Here is a 26,383-nt window from a genome sequence, read left to right on the forward strand (position 1 = left end):
TCTGGTTTTGGGTTCAACACCTTCTGCACTGATTTGCCTCTTTAAGCCTGCTTATCTGCCTCCTATCCCCTTACCTGTAATACTCTGTTTAAGGTAACACAAAGCCCTCTTTAACATAAATCTTTACACAACAATGAACAAACAGAGCAGGGCTGGCTTTATATCACCCTAAGCCTGGTGTGTTTGTATTTAGGGGCTTTCTGATGACCTTCAGACCTAACGATGTACTGGGGATAAATCAGTTTTTTAGTTATCAAATGATTGTGAAAACAAGATGATTGAGATAAGATAATTACTCTGCTGCATGCTGTGTTGTCTATTGGTCTTTCCATGTGCGGTAAATGGAGGACAGCCTTTCTCTCTTATAGCACAGTGTTTTCCCCTACAACAAAGCAGCTCTCACTTTAATTTAAGTGAGGAGCAGAGCATATTCAGGTATTACAACCCCCCTGTCCAGTGACTGTACAGAGCAGCACTGTTTACCACTGCTTCTTTGGCTTGTTAAACGCCTTACATCATTTCTTTGAATCAACATGGTCTTAAAACAAGCCAGTCATGAGTTAAAACACACTTCTAAGCAGTTGTTGAAGCTGTTTTAATATGAATTGTAGCAGCCCTGGGCTAAAGACAAACCTAGTTGATCCACTGTGCACATAGCTCGTGTTAAAGCCCCAGACAGACTGACAGAGACACTGTGCGTAACAAGCACACTCGCTGTATGTTGCTGTTATTATGCAAACTTCAGTCATCAAAACAGCAGATGATGTCATGAAGACGGCAAAGTGATATGGAACAGACCTGGAACAATTCGAAATACCTTGAAGACATTGAAAATTGTTGTGGCTGCCCCCCAATGTTACAGGACAGCGTATATATAAGTAACTGTCATGATATCAATATTAATCAAATACTCCTAACTATGATTTCTGCCCAGCAGGCACCCCTAACTAAAGTCTCAGCAGTGATCTGTGTTTGTTTTTTTTACTTTTCCAGAAGCGAGTGTCCCTGCAGTTTCCTTGGGGCAGATTATGAACCTGGAGATGTGATCATGACGTCAGCAGGTGTTCAGTAAGATCTCCTCCATCTCTGGCATCCTAAGACTGAACTTTAAATAATTCTTAAAGGCAGATTTTTAAAGAATCTCCTATCCCTTAAAGTGATTACCTTAAATATTTTCACATCTAGGTGTCTGTAATTTAATGTCACTGATAATGCAGAATATTTTTTACTGAGCATTTGTCAATCCTCTTAAAGTTCTTACATTTGCTATAATATCAAAGAACTAACTTTGCATAGGGTTGACTTCTTAATTTGGTCATCTGTGCGTTCCTCTGCAGGGTCTGTCTGAATGGTAAACTGGTCTCCCAAACAACAGACAGTGGTGAGTATCATAGATCCAAAAGGTTTTTACTTCATTCTTGTTACTTTGTGATTTAGAGATGCTAAGATCACCATGGTCAGGTAATGTGTGCTTTAAAAACAGAATTTAAACTGGCATTCCTCTCTTATCCTGTTCTTAATAACCTTATTCATATGGGAACCTCCCATACAAAGTGTTTGGGAAGGGCAGGACTTTTAAAACGTTTCTTTGGCAGATGACTGGATGGACATTCTGCCCATCACATTTATTGCAAGTCAATCAGAGCAACAAGACGACATGAGGTAGCAGACATGAGCAGCTCCAGTAGTAATCTTCTGGCTTCTGGATCTTATTTTGTTTCTTTAACAGGCATTTTTGTCTACATTGCAGCATTTTCTAACCCTAGCTTCCCCTTCTTCTTCCTCCTGCAGCCAGGCTGTGTCCAGCCGGTCAGATCTACCAGAACTGCTCAGAGGGAGAGGATGGTTTCTCTTCAGGAAGGGGCGTGGCCTGTGAGCGCACCTGTGAATCCTACCTGCTTAACCTCACCTGCTCCGCACATGAGCCCTGTGTGCCAGGATGTACCTGCACTCCTGGGTGAGTGAAGCCCTGCATTAAAAAATCTGTATAAATACTGTATGAGTGGAGAAGAGCTGAAACAAGTAGCTGTAATTTAGGGGAGCTTCGTCACACCTTTAAAGGGGCTAGACTCACCTGTGCATCACTGCTGCAAAAATTAAAGCTCACATTGACTGATGTTCTTCACTGAAACTCTATGCTCACTTATCAAAGTATCTTTACTTTTGACCCAGAAACTCTGAAATACTTAAATATATCACAATCCAACAGGAATTTTTAGTCTGTATCACATCTTATATCACCTTAACCTGGCACTCATAGACAGCATTTGGGAAAGGGCAGAGCATTTGACAAAAATCTAGGAGGGTGATTAGATGAACTTTTTGTCTGTCACATCTTTACGGGCCAATCAGAGCAACAAAACTGGTGACATAGCTGCTACTGAGCTGCGCCCCTACCAAAAGAGTAAACTCCATAAAGAACTGCATAACGCGAACCATGGCGACTGTAGACATGTCAGTACACGACTTTGGTCGTTTTTGAAAAGAACCCTTTTTGGGCTCACATGTGTGGTGTTGACCTCTGTAATCAGTGATTTATTGAGAGGAATCATGACATTTTGTGCTTTAATAACACCGGCTGTCTGCGGAGTATGAGGGTGTGTACGTGTATGAGGGTGATTCAGGGTGATGTAGCATAAAGACAGAGCGTGACCTTCAGAAAATGACTGTGTGAGTTTGGTGAAATCTAAAACTCTGAGTCACTGTGTCACTGAGGCTCATGAAGGAGTGGGAGGCTGCTGGCGGGTTTAACACTGTAAAAATGTCACATGAGACTGAAATAATCATCTGACCCTCCACCTGGCAGCAGGTCAGGCATGAAAAACCCCTGCAGCTGATGACGCTGGATACCTGAGTGGGTGGAGGGGGTCTTATTTCTGTTTTTTCTGTAAATAAGGACATTGATTCCTGGACTTACTGCAGAGTGTTGGTGTCAGAGCCTTTAATTTTTTTGCACCTATCCCCTGACTTAAATTTTCCAATAACCTTTTCTCTGAGTTGCTTGGAGTGTCTTCATGGTGTAATGGTAGCCAGAAATACTGATGAACAAGTGACTGGACCTTCCAGACACAGGTGTCTTAATACTGCAATCACTTGAGACACTTTCCCTGAACTCAGGTGATCCCGATTTCGCTAACTGTGAGATGACAAGCACCAGTTGGCTGGACCTCTGTTGAAACAGGCCAGTCACATTAAAGGGACTTTTGCAATCACATAATTTACCTTATGTATTTTTTGTTTAATTGATATTACTCTGTAGAGATCTGTTTCCACTTTCACATTAAAGAAGTTTTTGTGCCTTTTTTGTCAAAAAAAATCATATTGACAATGATTGATTTATGAAATCAATTAAAGGGTAAAACATCAAAGGGAGTGAACACTTTTTACAGGCACTGTAAGTGTGTAAGGAGCCAAGAAATTCCAGAAAATCTGATAATAATTGCTTCATAAGAGTGCATGTAAACCCACTCAGTGACACAGGGGAAAAGGTTGGACAGTAACAAAGACACTGTAGTCATTTTATCTGTGGGTCTCCTCTGCTGACCTCACTGCTGTGATTCATTGATTCCCCTATGCCATTTTAAGAAAGATGACCTTTATTGTGATGATTATCTCTCAAACTTTAATTCCCAGAATGCCAGTCATCGTACAAGTCTTTAATTCTCTGGAACATGATCGTTTTAGGGCTAATTAATCCTGTGGTTAACAGACACAGAGTAAAACGTCATAAGGAACGAATTGTTCACTCATAGTTTGGCGTATAGTCAAGTTGTTTTAGAGCCACGGACTTTAGTTCCTCAGTCCTTCATGTGTGCAACAACAAGATAAACACAACAGATTTAGACAAAGTATGTTAATTATGAGATAGAAAAAAAAATAAAGCAGCGACGGTGTTTGAAGAATGCCCAGAAGAAAATACCATGAACATATATTGCACATATTTTGAGTAAAAATTACCCCGGTACATTAGCAGAACTCTCTGTTTTTTGGGTCCATAATGTTGAGTTTCTGTGCTGCTGTGTTACTCTTTTAGTACCATCCTTTTTCAACATACGGACTTTTTGCTTGGATTAGGCAGTATAGATTTTTAATAGAGTCAAACCCTCCCTGAATTTCAAAGTTGTGTGTGGTATTACTGTCAGGTGTTTAAAAACCAAATCATACAGACACTTCCCAGCATGCACATGTAAGCAATGCAAGTGTAGCACATTCCTCTTTAACATATCGGTGGTTTCATTCACAAAGACCACACCAGTCAGAAATGAGTTTGATATTGAGATAATTGTAATGGTTTAGAAATGGAGGGATTAACGGATGAGGGAAAGGGTCGTGTTATGAATGGATTAAGGTAAAGATTGAGAGAAGAATGATGATGGTAACGGTCATGGGATGAAGGGATAAATATATATGAGGAACTGAGCAGGTGGATGCAGAGGTGACATGGGGCTGTCTTGAGTTGGTCCGGCTGAGGAGATCTGAAGATTAGAGGCTTGAGTTGGTGGCAGTGGAGATGGTCTAAGACAGACGATACACTGGCTTGAGCTGGTGACGGTGCAGCTACAGAAAGTTAGAGAACTTCAGACCTGGATGGAGGGGTCAGATTACTTGCTAGTGTCTACTGATGTCGATATGGCGAACCAGAGAGGTAGCGACTCTGGGTGAGGGGACATATCCTTGTTGCTCTCAGTAAGAAGTCCCGAGTGGTTCTAGCATAAAAGAAGAGAGATGTTAGAATAAAGGGGGTTTTGGATGGGAGGGGTGTGAAGCAGAGTCAGAGGCAGATGGATGGGTGAGGTGAGCTTGTATACAGTAGGCAGCGGAAATGGGATTTGGAAGAAGCATGGTCTTTTTTCCTAAACAAAATTTGTAAAACTATATTTAGAACAGCTTTAATGACAGACTAAGCTCACTGTTGCCATTATTTGGCCGACTGTTGTTGTTAGGGTCATTTGGCTGGCTACATGTAGTTTATCTGAGTTTTGATGTGGTATATATAATGCTCTCTCTGCCACTGTGATAATGCATGTGCGTTTGAGATCATTCATACACGAGAAGGGTTATTGTTTGTAACTCTTCAGGACAAAAGGAAATCTGTAAGAACATAAAAATATGGGAAAGCCAACTTTAGCGAGAAACAATGGTGCAAATAATGTCATGGATATATTTACAAAGATGCGGCCTATAAACTGCTGTTAATATTACAATTTACTGCTCTATCTTCTTTCACTGGTGGTGGTGAACACAGGCCAAAGACAAAAATGAAAGACATTTTAGTCCCTCCACTTTCTGCTGTTGGTCTGTTACACATCAGACACGTCTTCAATCTGCTGACTTTCATTTTCTTATCTAAGTCAGGCAGCAGAGGACCAGCAGAGTGTTCCCTGTGTCGTTTTATTACTGCTCTTAGATTATCATCATTGAAACAGAAAAAACCTCACAGTCTACTGTAAGGCATTCGTCTGCAGCCGGACTTTAAAATCTCTAATGGGAAATAATTAGCTGAGGTGCTGACAGAAGAATCTATTGTGTTTCATTCACAATGGCACACTTTGTTTATGATCAAAATGTAGACCATTCATTCCTTCCTCATTCTGTGACAATTAGCCCCAGCTGGACTTGTATGAACCAGGACCTTCAGGTGCAGACCCGGACCACGCAGCATACCAGAGTCTAGTTTTGGTTACAGCTCATACAGGCATGCACTGTAAAAACAGGCTGCTTGCCAATCAGAGGACGTGGACACCAACAGGGGGTAGAAAACGGGCATGTTTGAAGAGCATTTACTTTGTACTTTAGTGTCAGAGAGTCCCTGAACACACCAGTGGTCAAGAACATCTCACAAGAACATTCTTAATATGAAGTCTATTGTTATTAGTCTATTCTACTTCTATGAAACCATATCTTCCTCAGTCATTTTTTTATTCTCTGGTAGAATTAAATTCAAATGAGGGCTGTGATTATGAAAATTTATTCATAATGTTCAGGTAGGTCAGGAGAATGAATGATTTAGATTCTTTGATCACAGTATTTGATACCACAGCTTGGCGGACAGATAAAGGAAGCTGTTAACACGGTTTTATCTAGGATGTAACTCTACTCAGATGAACCTGAGGTTTGTGTTGGGACCATTCAGTTTGTCAATTCATTGTCTACAGCCTTGCCAGTGGATATAGCTCAGCTCTGGATATTACAAGATACTTATCAGCCTCGTCTTGCAGAAAGGAGAGCAAATGGAGTCATCCAGACAAAGCCTGTTTCTCTCTCTATTGCTGAGAATCCTAATTGTCTGGTTTTCTCATGTAGCCAACGAGTGTTACCGCTTTTCATCCACAGTTGCCCACCCCTGAAACTCTTTCATTTACTGGGATCACTTCACTTCACAAGTTTACCTGCTTGGCTCTTCCTCTGTCGATTTCTCGGCAAAATGACCGCCTGGTATCTGGGTTGGAGACAAATACAGGGTTTCTAAATGATGATTACACCATAACTTGAGTCCACAGTCCTTGAACAATACCTAATGTCGTAGCAAATTGTTCAACAGAAGATTTCTAGTAAATGGTTTACAGGTCTTTGTAATCTTTTTGTTTCCAAAGCTAGTTGTTTTATGTCCAGAGAAGTCTGAGGCCCCATCCACACGGAAACGAATTCAGGTGTATACGCAAAAGGTTTTTAGCAAATCTGCATTTTATCCACACGGAAACAGAGTTTTGGGTGACTGTAAATGATACTTTTTGAAAACAAGTCCCAGAGTGCATAAATCTGTAAATGACTACCGTTTTGTCTCTGTGTTGACGGCTATCCACATCTTTCTTGAAACGATTACATCACACACAGCATAGCTCTCTAACAAAGCCTGCGCGGGTCCGACCAAAGCAACAATGGCTGAATACAGGGTTGTGTTCGTGCTGCAGAAGCTACTGAGCATACACCATATGTTTTTAAATCCAACACGGAGAACAACCAGAAGGGCAACTAGAAGAAAGTTTGTGTTAGTTTTCTGTGATCTTCTTCTCTCATTTGGCGAATGTCTGTGGCAGAATTACAGCGCCACACACAGGCTTGGCATATGCACTACATATGTGTTTTCAGCGGTTCTGTGCTTACACATATATTTCCTGAAATGATTACATCTTTATGGAAAACTTTTTCAAAACAAAACGGCAATATATCGTTTTCATCTCTGTGTGGACGGGGCCTCAGTGGTTTCTCAGTGGAAAGTAAACCTTTATTAAGGCAGATACTTGCAAGCTACTCTGGTCTTTGGTTTACCCTTCCCCAGTCTTTTACCAAACCTGGACTTGTTGATTTTCTACCATCCAGCTGTCATGAACTTAACCTTCTTGGCAGGAGGATTTGGGATTGTTCCCTCTGATTTATTGGATAAGGATATAACGACTGACTGATAGATCTCACTAAATTCCCTCTGGATTATCAGCATCAGTGTTATTGGCAAATGTCTTCAATCTCAATATCAGCAAAGTTCAAGAAACATCTTAGTCATGGTTGTTGTAATTGGACATATTTGTAACCCTAAACCCCTTTGTAAGATCAACAACACATAACATTACAGCATTTACTAATAATAACCAAGACAACACATTGGTTCATTTGCTTAAGCTGCATGATTTGGGTTTTTTGCCATTATACCAATATTTACAGATTAATTTTAGCTGATTATGATATCCAAATGTAGTTTAGACCTAAAACTTCAGTCCTTACGACACACTTTAAACTTTAGGATAAATAAAGAAAAAACCTCAGCTGTTGTTGGTCAGTTGGTCCTGGCTAAAACTTCACAAAATTAGTTGCACCATTGGCCAACATTAAATGCTGATACATTGACTGTAAACATCAGCAGAAATGTCTCACATCTGCTGATATCAGTTACTAACTTTATAGGTTAATATCTGCCGATACTGATATCATGCTGATATTATCATGCATCCATACCATTTTTTCCATTTTATCCAAGACAACCGATTGGGATATTTAGCCATTTTTGGCTGACCGCTGAGGTCAGCCCTATATATGGCTCTGTCCGTATACTGACTGAGTAAAAAAGTGCCTGAGTGAGTGATCCTACTTTATAAGCCTTACAATACAGTTGCTTTTGCTTTTACTGAATGCTGTCGATGATGGCTGCCTCCACTGTGTTAACTAGAGCCATACATACAGAGTTGCACTATGGGTGGGGTTTCCTTGTGTTCAAGCCCTCTAATGGCTGCCTGCACGGCCCTAAATACTCAGATATAGCTTTAGCATTGCCTCTGTTAAACCAGAACTGGGCCACATTTCTGTATGACGAAGAATAAAACAACCATATGAGCTTTTCCTGTTGGTAAAGATGTTTTCACTCTTCTGCTAACCTGCTTTGGCATGACTATGTGATAGTTGAGGGGTAAAAGGGAACTTGTTGTGTGAATGCTTGTGTACCCTGGCCACTGAAGCGATTAGCTCTAAACTGGTCACAGCAGCATTTTGTCTAAACTGGACATTTCTTTATGAAAACTAGCGAGGACAGCAACACTAAAAGCTTTCAGTAACAGAAAGCGTGTTTTTGCTCTTCTGCCAAACCGCTTTAGCGTGAGTGTGTGATAGTTAAAGGAGAAAGGGTTTCTTGTTGTGCTTGTATACAACGGTTGCTAGCCGACTGTTAGCTCAGCCTTAGCCAGACCAACACATTTCTTCATCACAGCTAGCGCTGAGAGCAACACAAAGCTTCCTGCGACAGAAAACAATGTTGTCGCTCTTCTGCCACCCAGCTTTGGCATGACAATGTGATAGTTACAGGGAAAGGGTTAGCTGTTGCATACAGCTAATGAGTTCTTGTGTCCCAGCTAATGACTGCACTAGCAGGCCTGTCATTAGCTGGGACTAAGCCGCAGCAACGCTTTTTTATCTGAACCAGACAACTTGTCTGAATCCAAACAAGCACAGAGAGCAACACTGAAAGCTTTCCATGACAGAAAAAAATGTTCTTGCTCTACTCCCTCTGTTTCGGCATGTCTTTCCAATCATGGCGGTGTGCTTGTATGGTACTGTCTGGCGTTAGCTATTATCTTGGATGTCGCTGTAGGACCGCTGCAGATTACTCCGACTTGGACTGCTGTTCTTGTTAAAACCAAAGCAGAGAGCCACACCCACAGCTTGTCTTGTGCAGAGGAGTTTTTTTCCTGTTTCTTGTAGTGATGTCTCCCCTGTGCGCACTATCATCAAAGAATACAGAGAGCGTATTTACCCCTACGTTCTCTAACTGCAGCTGAGTCGATGTGTGTGTCTGCCCGTTTGTGTTTAACCAATCAGATGCGGTAGAAGAAAAGCAGGAGGGGAGGGGGGATGACGCTACTCAGGGTTCATCTCCACACACAGAAGGAGACAGACAGAGACAGAGGACAACATGTAGCTTTTTACATTTCAGTAACCACTTACTATACGTATGGCTAAAAATAATAAACTACTAAAAATCATGATATAATCTCTCTGTCAGAGCACACATCTCAGTCAGGCATTTCAACAAGCATCCCAGATAGTTGCGGTCAGCTATATACTAGGTTTATACTAGTCTTGTTTTCCAATAAACACATTGGAGCACTTATCCATTTTGGCCAAGACAACACATTGGGGCGACTGTGGCCCAGAGGGTAGAGTTGGTTGTCCTGCATTTGAAGGTTTTGGGTTTGACCCCCAGCTCCTGCTGTCCCATGTCGATGTGTCCTTGGGCAAGACACTTAAGCCCACTTTACACTGGTGGTGCGTAATGGGATTAGCTAATACTAATGGCCAATTTTCCATAGCAGTGTATGAACGTGGAGCGAAAAGGTGCAAATGGGTCGATGTGACCTGTGGTGTAACAGCGCTTTGGTTGTCTGGCGACTAGAAAAGCACTCAACAAACTCAAATCCATTTACCATTTATCCAGTCCATTTACCCATTTTAACAAAGACAGTACATTGGTGCATTTGCCCATTTTGGCCAAGACAGCAGTGGTGCATTAACACATTTATCCAAGACAGCAGTGGTGCATTAACACATTTATCCAAGACAGCAGTGGTGCATTTAACCATTGTGCAACTCAGTGTTGCACTTACTGATTTTACCCAGGACAACACAATGATGCCTTTACACATTTTACCTGAGACAAAAGATGAGAGGCAAAAGTGAGAGAATGTCTCACTTTTGCACAGATGTGATGGTGACTGCATTTACTTGTTTTTTTTCCCATAGACATTACAAGAAAGTGCATTTGCCAATGTCGCTAAAGACATCACATTGATGCATGCACCCATTTTATCCAAAATAACACATTGATGCAATTACCAATTGTATTCGGCACAATGATGGAATTTAGCATTTCACCCAAAATGACACACTGGTGCATTTAACAAATTACACATAAGAAAACTCTTTGGGAAATTTAACAATATAACTAAAGAAAAGGTTTCAGTTAATTGAACCATCTCACCAGACTCTTTTCTTAGGTAAAACTGGTGCATTTATTAATTTCACACAAGACTATACATTGGTGCATGGACCCATTTTAACCAAGACTACACATTGGTGCAACTACTAATTTTGCCCAGGACAACACATTCATGCACTTATCTTTTTTGGCAGCATTTGAATCTGTTTATCTCAAGTCACTTAATCAAAGCTCCATCTTTATTATCAGTAAATACAGAAAGTAAAAAATATAATTTACCTAACATTTGTTTCCCCTCAGCTTGCTGAAACATGGAGATGAGTGCTTTGAACCTGCCTCCTGTCCCTGTCTATGGAAAGGAAAAGAGTACTACCCAGGGGACAGAGTCTCCTCCCCCTGCCATCAATGGTGAGTTCATACATTTTTGAAAACTGAGGCATATGTAAAATTGGGTTCATGCAATCTTTAAGTTCTCATTTTTCTTCCCTCCTTCAGCTGGTCTTTGTCCATTTCTACATGCAGCACCAATTTGTGTTACCGTCGCCAATCCTCTGCTACAAATCTCAAACAACATCGCTAATTTTTCAGAGTGAGATTCAGTCTGAGATCGGTGACTCCTTAGACAGTCTTTGCAGCAAAAGTGGCTATCTGATATCCATAATTCTCAGTTATCACATGACAATAAGAGGCTTCAGAGACAGAGCCAGGCCTTGTGTGACTCTTTGATTCCCTCTGCTTGAGACTGATGAAAGGAAACACTCTTCTGGTGATCTCAGTCATTCTCCCATCCCTCCATTTCTTCTTCGAGCCATAGCCAGATAAGACGATGCAGATGACAGCCTAATAGCTCAATGAGCGCCGATTCAGCCGTTGACAATCACCGGCCACTTTTCTGCCTGCTGTAAACGCGAAGTCCTCCACAAAAGGAGGCCATTAGAGATGAGAAAAAAAGCCTTGGACTAAGTGGGAACAAGTTGATGCTGAATCACTGAAGCTTTGCTGTCTTTGTAGTGTTTGCCAGCATGGGACCTTCCAGTGTGAGTTTCATCCATGCCCATCCATGTGTATGGCATACGGGGATCGCCACTACAGGACATTTGATGGACTGCTGTTTGACTACGTTGGTGCATGCAAAGTCTATCTGGTCAAGGTATTTAAAAATATTTATTCAAAGAGGGAGAGACAAACACTGTAGTTTTCCAAAATATATGTAGCCCAATCGGTGGTGCATTTTATGCATGTAATTTAAGTTGCATGGAGACTTTATGGATAGTGATTCTATTTAAGTATTGGGATCAACAGCAGACAACAGTTTCTGCAAAGAAGAATGGAGTAAAATTGCAGTGTCCAGATGTGCAAGCCTGATTGAGACCTATCCACACAGACTCAGTGATGTGATTGCAGCCATAGGTGCCAAAAAATGTTTCAAAAAAGCAAAATAACTACATTTCAAGTGTGATTCAAAGTGATCAACTTGCAAACTTTTATGATTTGTTGCGAATTGTTTGAATTTTTGTGTCTTAATTGTGACATAATAGTAACACCTTGGCAGTTTTTTTGATTGTGTTTTTCCTTTTCCACAGAGCAGTGCTGATGTGATTCTCAGTGTAGCAGCCGAGAACATTGACTGCTTCGACAGTGGAGTCATCTGTAGGAAATCTCTGCTGATCAACATCGGCAGATCTTTCATAGCATTTGATGATGACACAGGGAAGCCAGTAAGAATCATCCTGGATATATTTTATTCTATATGGTTGCAGATAGTTGCATAATGCATTAATAGTCATAAAACAAACATAAATTCTACTTAAACACGTTTTGAGCTTTATTTGTCGACTAACAGTGTTTAATTCAACTCTAGGGTAACATTCAAGTAAATTTAAACTATTATGACTTGCAGAATCCATCCAGCGTGATTGACAGGAAGCAGAGGATGTTCATCTGGCCTGCAGGTTACTACACAGTGGTTCATTTCCCAGAAGACGACGTCACCGTCCTCTGGGACAGAAAGACAACCATCCACATTCAGGTCGGACCTCGCTGGCAGGTAAGACGTTGAAGAGGGGATTCTGTCTACTCCAGCAGAGTGAGAATATTTTAAGAATATTTAAAAGAGTATTTAAAAGAAAGCAAATAAGACACAACAAAATGAACTGATTTGATTTGAGATTGTTATATTGAAGATTTGATTGTTTAGTGGCCTGTTTTTGTGACGTCTAATGGACAGTTAGACATTCGTTTTGTTCTTCATTCGCTAATGTGAAGATGCTCAGCTCATCTGCTGTGTGCTCAGTGCTACCAAAGCTGGTTTGTGATATTACTCGGTTATAAATGCATAAAAATGATTTATTTTTTAAAGAGAGGTGTTTGTTCATGTGTTCAGGGGAAGCTAAATGGGCTGTGTGGAAACTTTGATATGAAGACAGTGAATGAGATGCGAACACCTGACAACATTGACTCCCCGACTCCACAGGAGTTTGGAAACAGCTGGACAGCAGCAGAGGTGAGTAAGAGACATCACATGTAACATATGCACCACTGTGAAGGCTTTTAAATTGGGACTGTATGGTCGGAACTTTAAAGGGATATTTCTGTATTTTTAGAAGTTGGATTATATGAGGTACTTGGGGATAGTAGTGCCATTACTCTCCAGGGATTTCAGCGAGTGTTGCCCCTTCATACAGGACATGCTTGGAAACTTGGTGATATAGCACCTCAGACTTAGCTTGTAGGTAAAAATGGGCCATAAAAACACTGTAAGCTCAGTTGTAGGCTATGTTGATTTTTCATTTCTCACCCAGAAAGCCTCAGTGTTTGGTACTTTTTGCAATGTGAGCTTCACCTACTGGCTACATGATCTTCTGCCTCAGTGTATCTGAACAGCTGTTTGGGTCTTTGGAGTGCTAGGCTTTCTCAGACCTCACTGTCTAAGCTCTAGTAAAGACTGTCCTTAAATGTCACTGTACGTTTGTGTGTTTAGTGTGTGAACAGTCCAGATATCAGACACCCCTGCAGCCTCAGTCCTCTCAGAGAGCCGTTTGCAAAGCGTCAGTGTGCTGTGCTGCTCAGTGAAGTTTTCCAGGCCTGCCACCCGGTGGTGAGTAAACGTACAACACACTGATTTTATTCTGATCTGCTGGGCATGTTTTATGTTCTGTAAAGCTCTGTGTAAGGTGTGTTTTGAAAAGTGCTTTATAAATAAAGATATATTCATTATTATGATTATAATACCCTGGTTGTGACAAGTTGTCATTAAGGTTATTGTTGCCTTTCAATTAGCTTGAATCAGTGGATATTTTTGGATATTTTCTCTTACTCTTTTTTTTTCAAGGTTTATTTTGGGCATTTTTGTGCCTTTATTTGATAGAGAAGGATAGTGGATAGAGTCGGAAACAGGGACGAGAGTGAGGGAGAGACACGCAGTAAAGGGCCTTAGGCCAGATTCGAACCTGGGCCGTTTGCGTACATGGGGCGCACCTTAACCACTCGGCCACCTGCGCAAACCCTTCTCTTACTCTTACCATCCTGTGAAAATGCCAGTAGATCAGTAATTTTTCATAAAATTTAGGTCACACTAACAGTGATGGCATGATCAGTACATTACTTTTCTGCAAAAGTTTTTTCTAAATCTAGCACGTTTTAGGAAGGATTGTGAATCTAGAATTGGGTGGTTGTTTCAGTTATAAACGAGAGTTAATCTCCGTGTTCAGGTGGATGTTACCTGGTTCTACATGAACTGCCTGGCAGACACGTGTGCCTGCAGTCGTGGAGGAGACTGTGAGTGTTTCTGCACCAGTGTAGCAGCGTATGCTCAGCGCTGCTGCCACCAGGGCATCCCTGTGGACTGGCGCTCCCCGTCCCTGTGCCGTAAGTCTAGACATAGGGAGTGCATCAATCTCTGTTTCAAGAGAGCATCTAGCAAACCATTGTGCATATTTTTAATGATTGTGAATCTATAACTATAACAGGAACTGACTGTTTAAATTTCTCTCTGCAGCGTATGATTGTGAATACTACAACAAAGGTATGACAACCTCTCCACTCATGTGAAAACTTTTATCACATGGCAGACACAAAGAGACTCACTTAGATTAGATTTCATAAATCAGTCATGATTAATGTAATTTGGCTTTTTTGACCAAAAAAAAAACCTCTCTAATGTCAAAGTGAAAACAGATTTCTACAAAGTTATGTCACGTAAATGAAACTATTAAAGGTAAAATAAGTTGCAGTATAAAAATCACCCCCTTTAAAGTGTCTGACCTAATTCAACAGAGGGCTAGTCAATTGGTGCTAGTAGTCTCACAGTTAGTGAAATGGGGATCCCCTGACTGCAGTAAATGTGTCTCAAGTGATTCTAGTATAAAGACACCTGTGTCTGGAAGATCCAGTCCCTAGTTGAGCAGTATTCCTGCCTACCATTACACCATGAAGACAAAGAACACTCCAAGCAACTCAGAGAAAAGGTTTTTGAGAAGTTCAAGTCAGGGGATGGATAACATCCCTTGGAGTTCAGTTAAATCCATCATCAAGAAATGGAAGGATTATGCCTAGATCAGGCTGTCCTCTTCACCAGTCAAAGCTTTATGGGAGAATGGCAAAGACAAAGCCACTGTTAAAGAAAAGTCGTATCTTTCACAAATCTCAACCAAAAGGCATGTGGGAGACTCCATGGTCAAATGAAATAGACAAAAATGTTTCTTACTGGCCATCCCAGCTATAAAGCACAGTGGTGGCGGCATCATGTCGCGGGGATGCTTCTCAGCTGCCTGCCATAGAAGGCTTGTAAAGGTGGAGGCCAAAATTAATGTGGTAAATTGTAGGAAAATCCTGGAGGACAATCCTATTCAGTCGTCGAGCAAGCTATGGCAGGGGAGAAGATTTGTTTTCCAGCAGGTCAATGACCCGAAACATTCAGTGAAATCTACACAGAAATGTTTTAAAGACGACAAGGTGAATGTACTGGAATGGCCAAGTCAAAACCCACACCTCGATCAATAGAGAATTTGTGGTTGGACTTGAAAAGGGCTATTCACATCTGATCCCCGTGCAACCTGACAGAGCTTTAGCATTTTTGCACAGAAGAATAAAGTGAAATTGCAGCCAAAGGTGACTCTACTAAATACTGACTTGAAGGGGGTGAATATGTAATATGTAGTCACTTTTTTTTTTTAATTTAATTGACATCACTTTGTAGAAATCTGTTTTCACTTTGACAATGAAGAGTGTTTTCTTTTCTTCAAACTATATTGAAAAATTGATTAAAGGATAAAACATCCATATTCTAAGGTGTGTGAACATTCAGAAATTCTTCCTTGTGGATTAGGCAGGATTTGTTCATTTATTTGCATTATATGAATACTACACTAACTTGTGGTCCTGTGTGCAGTTTTGGGTAAAGGTCCCTTCAGGCTGATCACCTTCAGAGATCGGACGGCATGGTTAGCAGCCAGCAGGTCCAGTGGTTTGATTTTCCTTCAGCGAGGAAACCTCAGCGACATCACAGCCTCCAGAGTCCTGTCACAGTTCATGATGACGCCTGGTCTCAGCAGAGCCCGACCCCATGGTGAGTTATTCTTCTTCAGGATGCAGATTGAGCAGATAGATGTTGATAATATCAGTGCATTGTCCTGATTCACAGCCAGCCAGTCGGCTTCTTCCTCTATCGCAATTTCCTCTTCGTTCGACAGTGTCTGGGATGATTTAAGCTCCTCTGTGAAAACACTGATGGAGGAGATGGACCAAAGGTTCAGAGATCAGATTGCTAAATGCTAATAAGGAACCCGAGCTGTAAGCTGGTCAGAAAGCCAAGAGGGGAACAAGTTCCTGTCGCATGAGAGCTGCAACACCACAATGAGTGGGACACTTTTGAAGAAGAATTGAAAACGATTAGTATAATTTTCTGTGCTTTCTGAGTTACTGGAGGAGGCTGCCAAAGTTCCTCTATAATTACTACAGCATGAATTATTAATGGTCTGCTGTACCCTGACAGGCTAGAAAGACTGCTTCATTCATTCATTGCATGGGATATATTTCTGGGCAGCTGACGGTGTTTAGGAAGGGCAGAATCTTTAAACAAAATCTTTTGAGGGTGATTAAATGAATATTCTGTCACCTTAAACGACATAATTTGAGTTGACAGGCAGCTGTTGTAATTCTTCACTGTCAGTGGAGCCAGTTGGTAAATTTGACTCTTGCTAATGTAGGCGAGGAAACAGCAAAAACATTTTTTCCACCCGAAAAAGTTTTTAGTGTGGTCCTTTGATCTTCTTTTAATAAAGAAAGGCTGTCCAGTTCAGATCAAACTGGTGCTATGGCTGCATCCACACTAATCACTTCATAGGCTGCTATTGTTTCCAGACTTACAGTGGAACTAAGCTACGCTCATAGCTACTGCCTCAATCTTCTAAAATGATGCTGGCCAGTCCCCTCATTCTTTGAATGGGGAAAAACATATTGCTTGAACTTTTGCAAGATGAATCCTCTTGGTCACAGACATTGAATCTAGCCAATCCATCAAAGACGGTCTGGATGCAGACCATACATCTCTAACGGCCACTCTCACAGAACATTCATCTGAGATGCTGGCCCTTTCAAAACAGAAATGATGTAATTTTTTAATTTGACTTATTCATTAACAAAGTCTGGTAGTTATATTCATGAAAAAGCCACATTGCAAATATTACAGACTAAGAAACATTTTATATATGAAACAGAGGAAAAGGTCAGAGATCTAATCCGGGATTGAATTATGTCTGGACCCTTTTTAGAAGTAGTTACATGAACTCTTAGTTTCAGCTAAAGCCCACATAGCTACACTAGCTAAGTAGTTAACGTTAATACATAAACAAATGCAGCCACATGCGCATGCGATATGGGCAACATGAGCTCTAACAAACGTAGCTAAATTAGCTACCTGGTTAAGGTAGCTACATAGCTAACATGGCTGACATAGCTTAAGCAAACATTACATAAGCTAATGTAGCTTTTTTTTAGCTTTAGCTATGTTAGCTATGTAAATGGAATATGAGTTTATGAGATTTGCTTAACTGTTAAAGGTGTACAGGCTTCCTATTGCTGCCGTCAGACCAAATCCTCGTATCTCCAAAATTACCTCTTTTGAGGGAATAAACCCTGTGTTTTTCCAAATAGTTTCAACATTGGATGGTGTGTCTTTTTGATGCTTTTTATTGGTTTAAAATTTGTAAAACCCACTGACAGATTTAAAGGGTGATCAACAGCACTTATTTACAAAAAAAATGGTGCTTTAGCCTTAGCCATGTTAGCTGTGTTAGAGTGTTTTCATGGAAGGCAAAAGCAAACTGTCCAATCGGCTTTATTAAATGTTTTGTAATCAGGTTTTTGACTGTCAACTTTTGATATCCTAACCTTACCTTAACTCTTACCCTAATCCTAAATGGAAATTTAATCCATTTTTATTTCAAAAGTTTTAGCGTGTATTTCCATTCTGAACTTGACAGTGTCTCAGATGAACGGTCTGTGAGAGTGGCCATCAGAGATGTATGGTCTGTAGCCATATCCCTTTCAATCCATCAGCTTCATCCATCAGCCTTGTATTTCCTCTCTTTGTTTCTCAGACATCAGCATCACCCTCTTTGACTCCATCCTTCATCTGATTTTTGTTGTTGTGATTGGTTATTTTGATTTTTTCTCCACAGACACATCGCGGGTTTCCTTCGAGGCAGCCGACAGACCAAACTATTTCCTGTATGTGAGCCCCAGCGGCCAGGTGAGGCTGAGCAAGTGGGAAGACAGCGAGGCATTCTGGGACGGAGCCACTTTCGTCCTCCACAGGAACACCTGGGTCCTAGGCTATGACTCGCTGGAGTCCCATGCAAAGCCTGGCTTCTTCCTGTACGCCATGCTGCCCCGCCTCCACCTGCTCAAACACAGACACACAGACAGCTTCCGTAAGGCCACGCTGTTCAAGCTCACAGGTCAGCAGCACTGAAATGACCAGTCAGTGAACACAAAACTGAATATTATGAGCTTGGGGATTCAATAAAACTGTAATGGGCAAAGAATTGTTTTTATGAAGACAGTACCCAGATCGTATAAATCTTTGCAACAAAATAAGACAACATTTTTTAAATTAAAATCCTTATATATTGGCAACTGCTGTTCTTTGTCTCAGATATACAGAAATATGTAGTCCATTTGAACTGGTATTTATTATGGGTTTACTTCTTTTGTTTCATCCAAACATCTCTGAGGATTCTGGGAGTTTCTCTCTGGTTTAACTTGATGATCAGCACACCTTGTTTGGGTCTAACTTAGTGCCTGCATGCTTCACCTAAAGAGAAAAGTACAGATGCTAAAATACAGATGAGTACAAAATTATTAGCCCCATGTAAACATTTGTTTTCCTTTTTAAGTGTCTCCCAAGTGTTGTTAAACAAAGCAATGACTTTTTAACACAGCTTTTAACACATATCAAGTAATATGGGGGGCTGATAATTTTGTCTTCATCTGTACATGAGAATCTGTTTTAGTTCATGGAAAAGGTTGAGAAGGCCGCAGTAGATCATGTGACCTCTGACAGGAGTGATCGCTGCACATCAGAATGACATTAAGGGTCTTCCTACATTCATGACATGACTGATATGTGAAACCCGTAAGGTCCTTTTAAGGAGATCAGAATTTTTAAAAATGAACATATAGATCATCTCTTGATCTTCAAAGCAATTATACCAAAAGTTCAAGCTACTGTATGAAATATTAGGTAGGCATTAAGTCTTACTCAAAGATTAAGTGCCTCTTGAGCTCACAGAATTAGCAGCAGAACCCAAACTACACGCCTTGGCCTGGTTAAGTGTAAATTAGGGACAAAGCTGTCCGAGCGAAGACTGTAAAAGCAAATCAAAGTAATATTCCCATCCAACACTCCTGATAGCTTGTCATCCACCTCTTTCATTGTTCCTCGTCCATTTCGATGTGAGCGGCAGGGAGGAAATTGAATTGGGTCATACTGGTGAAATTAAAGTAATAAATTAATGAGATACAGTTGAAAATGCACAAAAATAAAGCTGTTAATTTGCAAGATTAGTGTTGTAAATTATCAAGACTGAAGTCCTCTAACCTGCAAATATAAGATTTAAGCCGTACTTTTTTCAAGAACTCCGCCCAATGACTTTTTGTTAAATCCTGAGAACTATACCAATTTCTAGAAATATTTTTAAAGATAACCCTTTAAGGCTATCAGCATATTCCTTTTATAATGGCATTAACTTGTCTACTTATTGATAAGGTAGATTTTATTGACAATTATTCTTGAAGTAAAAGAGTTAAGTGTTGTTTGATCTCTGTCAGGTCCTAGCCCAGATTCTCAGCCTGCCCCTCGTTGTCAGTGGAGGTACGATTCCTGTGTCATTCCCTGCTTCAAGACCTGCAGTGACCCATCAGCTGAAGCATGTGTCAGCATCCCAGAGTGAGACATTTGACCAATAACATTCATATAGCTCTAAAATGTTTACAGACTAGTTTTAATATGATGCAGCATTGTCTTTGACCACAGCCTCAGTCTGCTGAAACTTTCTGATTTTGACCAGTGATTGCTGCATGCTTTCGCCCCTGACCTTTATAGTTTAACTGATTTTCTGAATCTAAAGTTTACTGTTGGGTTTTTGTATATCACTGTTATTTACAGAGTGGAGGGCTGCCTTCCTGTCTGCCCCCCTCACATGGTTCTGGATGAGATCACCCGCCGTTGTGTCTATGTTGAAGACTGTGAGTGTCTCCTGATTTAGGACCTGTGTCCATAGCTGCTAATTTTCCTTGACAGATTACTTTGACATGTGTCATCAAAGCTCTTCTCACACATATTTTTTGTTTGGGTTTAGGCATCAAAGTCCCAGTTGCTGTGCAGCCTGTGCCACCATCCACCACACATTCAACCTCTTCAGCTTCAGCATCAGTAACAACCACAAGCACCTCTGCCTCCACCACCCCCCTGGAGACCAAAACCACCACGGCAGCATCTTCCAACCCCCTACACACTTCTACCACTAAACTAAGCACCACTACCTCTGCAGTTAGCACCCAGACATCATCTAAGTCACCATCTGCCCCTGCTGAACATCCAGCCACTGTTGCCCCCTCTACAGCTCCAGCGGGACCTCCAACCCTTCAAACAGAACCCCCTGCTGTGAGACCAGAGGTGGTGGAGCCACTCTCTACTGTAAAAATGACTGAAGCATTGTCTACCACTGGAACAGGTGAAGCGTTAAAGATGACTGGAGCTGTGAGTTCTACAAGCAATCCCTTGGGCCCCAGTACACCTAGAACAAGCAGTGCTCCTTTTGCCATCACAGCCCTGCTCTGGATCACCTCCTCCACCAAACCCACAGACTTGCTGCCATCCTTTTACACTACAACCTCCACCACTATGCAGCCAGATGCAGATGCAGCTGCAGAAACAACCACAAGCTCCATACCAGTGCCAACCACCACTTCATCTGTTGATCTTCACTCAACCAAAGAGACAGCAGAGGCTACAGCTTCATCAGAAGCAGGTATTCTTATTGTAACCACTACAAGTCCAAGCCCAGATATATCTACAGTTGCAGCAAGGACTACAATACCTAGTGCCACTACTACTGCACATAAAGACATCAGTACAAAGCCTGTAACTGTGGAACAACCTCCTCCTACAACAGAGACTACACCCATTCCAACAAGTACAGCCTCTACAATCTCTTCCCCACTCTATACGCCAACACCAGTAGAAACAGGAACTGTGCCATCACCAACAGTCATGTCAGCTAAAACCACAGAATCAGTCAAACCAGTTGCACTATCCTCTACAAGTACACCAACAGCATTCACAAGTCCAGAGGCAACATCTCCACCGGTGACTATCGAGAAGGTTCGTCAGACAACTGAACCTACAACTTCTACAACAAGTAGTCCTGAGTTACCAACATCAACCACAACCCATGCAGCATCAACGACAGCTGTGCCTACTTCAGCTGCCACAGACTGGAGAACAACGACAAAGAAAGTGACCACATTGGAATCCACAGTGCCTGAGATAGCTGGAACTACCAAAATGACATTCGCACCTCTGCCTGTTGAGATCACAGAGACAACCTCTGTGCCCACTACCACAACCTATTCTGAGAGAACTTCTTGGTCGTCTGCCAAACCAACAACAGAGGAAACCACAACTGCTCCAGAAGTTCCAGAAACAACAAGTCCTCCTCTCACAACCAAACCAACCATCCCACCAGTGTCTCAAACCACTACTGGACCACCTGTACCAACAGCAGAAAGCTCTACCACACAGACCTCTGAACAGTGGCGCCCTCCCCATTGGGAGACCTCCTCCACCCCGAGCTACAGTCCTACAATGAAGACCACACAGGAACCCACCTCTGAGGCTGGCAGCCATGTAGTCAGTTCTGTCTCAACTACTGAAATGCCTCGCCTTCCTGTGACGTCCAAAGTTGTTCCCATCTCCGCTACATCATCTTCTGCCACAACAACCCCTAAAATCCAAGACATTGTAGTCACCACAACCAATACATTGGCCACACCTCCTCACCTACCTGGTATTCCTGAGACTCTTCTCACCACAGTCTCTACAGGAGTCCCACTAGTTGTTACCACTACTACTAGACCTGAAATTGTACCACCAACTACAGAGACAACTCAACAACCAACCAGCAGAGTGGAGGTGCAAACAAGATCTACCTCCGAACCACCTCCATCTTGGTCCCAACTGCACACGGCTACTTCAACTCCACCCCCGAGGCCGACGACTGCACATGATAAAGTCACCACCCGTCTGGTATCCACTGCAAGAACTACTCCTGCTACCACTACCACCAGCACTCGAACCACCACTGTCAGAACAACACCAAGAGTTCCTGCGACAGCGAGAGTTACCACAAGAGTCACGACAACTCAGAGGTCAACAATCAGGCCAATCACTACAAGGGTTACCGTAACCACTAGACCCATAACAGAAACTACTAGATCAACCACTCTTGGCCCACCAAGGCCTGGCGCGACAACCACATCAGGAGTGCCTTCTGAGACATCTGCTGAGTCTGTCATGACTTTGAGCACATCAGAACAGGCTGACACAACTTTAGCCATAACCACTACTCAAAAACCTGCCACACTCACTACACCTGCCCCAACAGTGACCACCACAGAGTCATCCACATCTGAAAAAACCATGACTGTAAAAGAAACAGACATGTCATCATCCACTTCCAAAGATGTGACGCCTCCATCTGAAACCCCGATCTCTACCCAGAGGCCTCATGTTCCTGCTTCCTCTACAATTTCAATCCCAGCAATCACTTCAGAAAAAACCACTGAGCAGGAAAGAGTGGATCACACCACTCCAGGTGCAACAACACCTTCTGCACCGACATCACCTCATTTACCAACAGAGACAACCAGACGCACCACAGAGGGGACAACGCCTATGGCTGTAGCACCTACAAGAATGTGTACAGTAAGTAAATGGTCAAGACAATATGCAAAAGTTCAAACTAAGAACCAGACTAAAAAAGAAAGGTGATACTTGTTGGAAAGATCAGTGTTTGATGTTCCATGGTTGATGGTGGTCTTCTTTTTCAAACCAAGAAGTTCATTTTTTTTAACAACACTGAGTCTTTGTGGATAGGTCTCAATCAGGCTCACACAGTTGGACACTGCAATTTTACTCCATTCTTCCTTGCAAAACTGAGCAAGCACTGTCAGGTTTTGAAGTCCAGCCACAGATTCTCTATTGGATTGAGGTCTGGGCTTTGACTCGGCCACTCCAGAACATTCACCTTTTTTTCTTTAAACTATTTCTGTGTAGCTATAGCTGTATGTTTTGGGTCATTGTCTCATATGTTTTTTTTTTTTTTTTCAGTTTAGTGTTTTTTCAACAGTGGTTTTCTCTTTGCCACTCTCCCATAAAGCTTTATTCATTCATTCATTTCAGTGTGTTAAATGTACAGAAAATAAGAAATAAGGCAAACTTTTTCACAGACAAAAAAGGTGACCTACATACGATTTTGTGACATTTTAAACAGATATGTGACCCACTTGCTTCCAAAAATCTCAGTTCTCATTATGTTTTTGAGTTAGTCCCTACGACACACCTTCCCGTCTACTTATATTTCTATGCTGTTTTGCTTTGTGACTCTGGGTTTTAAGCTTTAATTTGTTTTTTTTCCAGCCCCCATATGCTGAAATTGTGGATGAATGCACAAAGTACATCTGTGTCAACAACCAGCTCGTCCTGTTCAACAAATCTCAGAGCTGCCCCTTCACCTCTGAACCTCCAAACTGCGGCCTGCTCGGCTTCGCCATACTGGTCAATGGAGACAAGTGCTGTCCGAAGTGGGACTGTCCTTGTAAGGAAACTATTTTTCAAATTATAGGGAAGCTAACCTCCTGTGGGAAGAATCTTCCCATCACACCAGTGGTGTGTCCCTCAGATGGATCTTGCCATATCATTATCTGTGTTTTTTTTTTGTTTCAGGTCGGTGCTCCATGTTTCCAGATCTGAATGTGATCACGTTTGATGGGAACAATGTTGCCATCTACAAAGCTGCATCATACGTGGTGACCCAGCTACCCAATGAGACCGTTAGCATCCAGGTTCAGGAGTGTCCTGCTGACTCTGAATCACCTGTGAGTCAATATGACAGTTACCTTGTTTCAATGCAAATCAGTGTTTTAACTTATTTCAATTAATTGTGATCTGATATTCTTCCCCTCTTAAGCTCCTCTGGAATTTCACCAACCTTTGCCTTGTGGCGCTCAACATTACCCACAACTCCAACCACATTATCATCAACAGGCTGCAGAGACGGGTGAAAAAAATCATGTCCAGTTTTGTTTCATGAGCAGAATTATGCTTAAAATGATAAAATCCCTCTGAAAATATGCATCCTTTGTTTCCTCTCAGCTCTATGTCAACGCACGTTATGCCAAGCCTCGATTCAAGAAGTTTGGCTTTGAGATATATGACACAGGCAACATGTACCTGATCAGGAGCCCAGCTGGTCTCAAGCTGCAGTGGTACCACAGCACCGGTATGATGGTGATCGACACTGACGGCTCCAGCAACAAGCTTCCTACCATGGGTCTCTGTGGTAAGAGCTACTGAACACCAACATTAGTCCATACATCATTATATCCATAAAAGGCCTGGACGATATGGCCTACATATCATATCACAGGATTTGTTTTGCCTTCATGGTAATGGTATTATACTACGATATTAAAAAGATAAGAGATTATGCATTTAAATATATATTCAGGGGTTAAACCCCTTCTCCTGCTAAAGTAAACCTATGTCATATCTAAGCATAAGATCATAGAAAAAAGTTTTAGAAGTCTCTGTGTTTATTCATTTTTCTTTACTATGATAGTCTTGTGCAGTATGGGTATGTACGATGTGTGCAGGTTATGTGGTTGGATCTTTTATTGATATGTGCAACACTGTGCACATGTAGATTTCTTTTGCTAATGTACTGATTTATAACTTATATGTTATTATCTGACAGCTTAATGTGTGCAGCACTTAGAATCCAAGAGAAAGTTCCTTAAGGGGACAATAAAGCCTATCGTATTGGAGCTCTCTGTTTAGAGGACAGTGACCTTCATAAATGGGACATGACTTAAATATTGTGCTGTCTCCAGGTTTATATGATGATGATGATAGTAACCAGGATTTTCATACTTAAAAAAAAAACAATATTTAGCCGTTACATAGGACTATTAATTTGTTTAAATTATTATGAACTATTTATCTGATGCTTATGTGAAATACCTTCATTATCTCCTCAGGTTTCTGTGATGGAGACCCTACCAATGACCTGACTTTAGCTAACGGCACCACAGTGGGTGCGAACGAGGATCCAGCTCTTTTCATTGACAGCTGGCAGGTTCCCAACACCACCAGCTACATCAGTCACAGCCGGCGCCGAGAACTCAACTGCTCCACCAGCGACTGCTCCAGCTGCCTCAGCATGCTGCAGAACAACGCCTTCTCCCCCTGCCACGCCTTTGTATGTTAAACAGACTGTTGGGTCTGAAGATGTGTTCAGATGAAGACTAATGAAGCATTTAATGATGGAGAAAAAGGTAAGACTAACTTTATTGTGTTTTTTATTTCCAGGTTCCACCGAGCACGTTCTGTGAGGTTTGGATACGGGATGCAGAGTACGTCAACAACCAGTGTGTGGCGCTGGCTGCTTATGTTGCCTCATGTCACAAATTTAACATCTGCATCGAGTGGAGGAGTCCGGACTACTGCCGTAAGATTTCTGAAAACCTTTAATATACCTTTTAAACATTCAAAAATGTCACTGTCAGACCGAAGGGGGTGGGTTAATGTAAATCACGAAGTGGTGGGCAATTGAAAAAAATCTTAGAGACACAAGTATGAGTCCATACACAATAGGTAGATTTAAAAAGTAGGTAAGGTGGGGATATTCTGATTTCCACAGGTAGCTCATTCCACAATTTAGGGGCCACCACAGGAAACAGTCTTTATCACCTCAAGTTTCTGAACTGGTCTTTAGGACAACAAGACGGATTTAATCAGCAGATTTCAAAGATCTGGATTGGATGTAAACTTCTAAAAGATCACAAATGTACAAAGGTGCTAATCCAAGAAAATAAACAAACAATAACATTTCAACATGAGTTCTAAATTGAATGGGGAGCCAATGCAGGGAGGTGAGGATGGGGGTAATATGTTCATTTTTTTAAAGATGAAAGCAGCCTGATTTTATCTGATATGAAGCGCTCTGCAGTCGTCCAAACACCTAAAGTCTTTAAAAGATGAAATGATTTAGGCTTGGATAGAAGCCTCAGATGATTAAAAACTGGATTTTACAAACGAAAGGAATCTGTTGATCCAATTTAAAAATCACTTGACACAGTGGGTCAATAAAAGATCTATTTGACAAATAGCACATTAACCAA

The 26,383-nt window shown here is 41.5% G+C and overlaps 1 protein-coding gene and 1 long non-coding RNA gene across 2 annotated transcripts in view; one reads left to right on the forward strand and one right to left on the reverse strand.

Annotated features, from left to right (window-relative positions):
* otog (otogelin) overlaps positions 1–26,383 on the forward strand; it is a 72,328-nt gene that overhangs the window by 25,757 nt on the left and 20,188 nt on the right. Inside the window, exons 18-39 of the mRNA XM_041780397.1 lie at positions 994–1,068; positions 1,338–1,381; positions 1,792–1,957; positions 10,721–10,828; positions 11,432–11,570; positions 12,004–12,138; positions 12,321–12,467; positions 12,804–12,923; positions 13,401–13,517; positions 14,131–14,287; positions 14,418–14,444; positions 15,810–15,986; positions 18,100–18,378; positions 19,751–19,868; positions 20,088–20,167; positions 20,281–22,907; positions 23,622–23,799; positions 23,928–24,079; positions 24,172–24,261; positions 24,357–24,543; positions 25,241–25,461; positions 25,572–25,710. Of these exons, the coding sequence (XP_041636331.1) occupies positions 994–1,068; positions 1,338–1,381; positions 1,792–1,957; positions 10,721–10,828; positions 11,432–11,570; positions 12,004–12,138; positions 12,321–12,467; positions 12,804–12,923; positions 13,401–13,517; positions 14,131–14,287; positions 14,418–14,444; positions 15,810–15,986; positions 18,100–18,378; positions 19,751–19,868; positions 20,088–20,167; positions 20,281–22,907; positions 23,622–23,799; positions 23,928–24,079; positions 24,172–24,261; positions 24,357–24,543; positions 25,241–25,461; positions 25,572–25,710 (5,483 nt within the window). The remainder of the gene's footprint in view (positions 1–993; positions 1,069–1,337; positions 1,382–1,791; positions 1,958–10,720; positions 10,829–11,431; positions 11,571–12,003; positions 12,139–12,320; positions 12,468–12,803; positions 12,924–13,400; positions 13,518–14,130; positions 14,288–14,417; positions 14,445–15,809; positions 15,987–18,099; positions 18,379–19,750; positions 19,869–20,087; positions 20,168–20,280; positions 22,908–23,621; positions 23,800–23,927; positions 24,080–24,171; positions 24,262–24,356; positions 24,544–25,240; positions 25,462–25,571; positions 25,711–26,383) is intronic.
* On the reverse strand, positions 4,267–6,525 carry LOC121513164. The gene is made up of 2 exons (XR_005992178.1): positions 6,390–6,525; positions 4,267–4,706 (listed from the first exon to the last, which is right to left on the reverse strand). It is a non-coding gene; the product is annotated as an uncharacterized LOC121513164 (long non-coding RNA).

This window comes from Cheilinus undulatus, linkage group 1 (assembly GCF_018320785.1).
Source record: "Cheilinus undulatus linkage group 1, ASM1832078v1, whole genome shotgun sequence".
Lineage (NCBI taxonomy): Eukaryota > Metazoa > Chordata > Actinopteri > Labriformes > Labridae > Cheilinus > Cheilinus undulatus.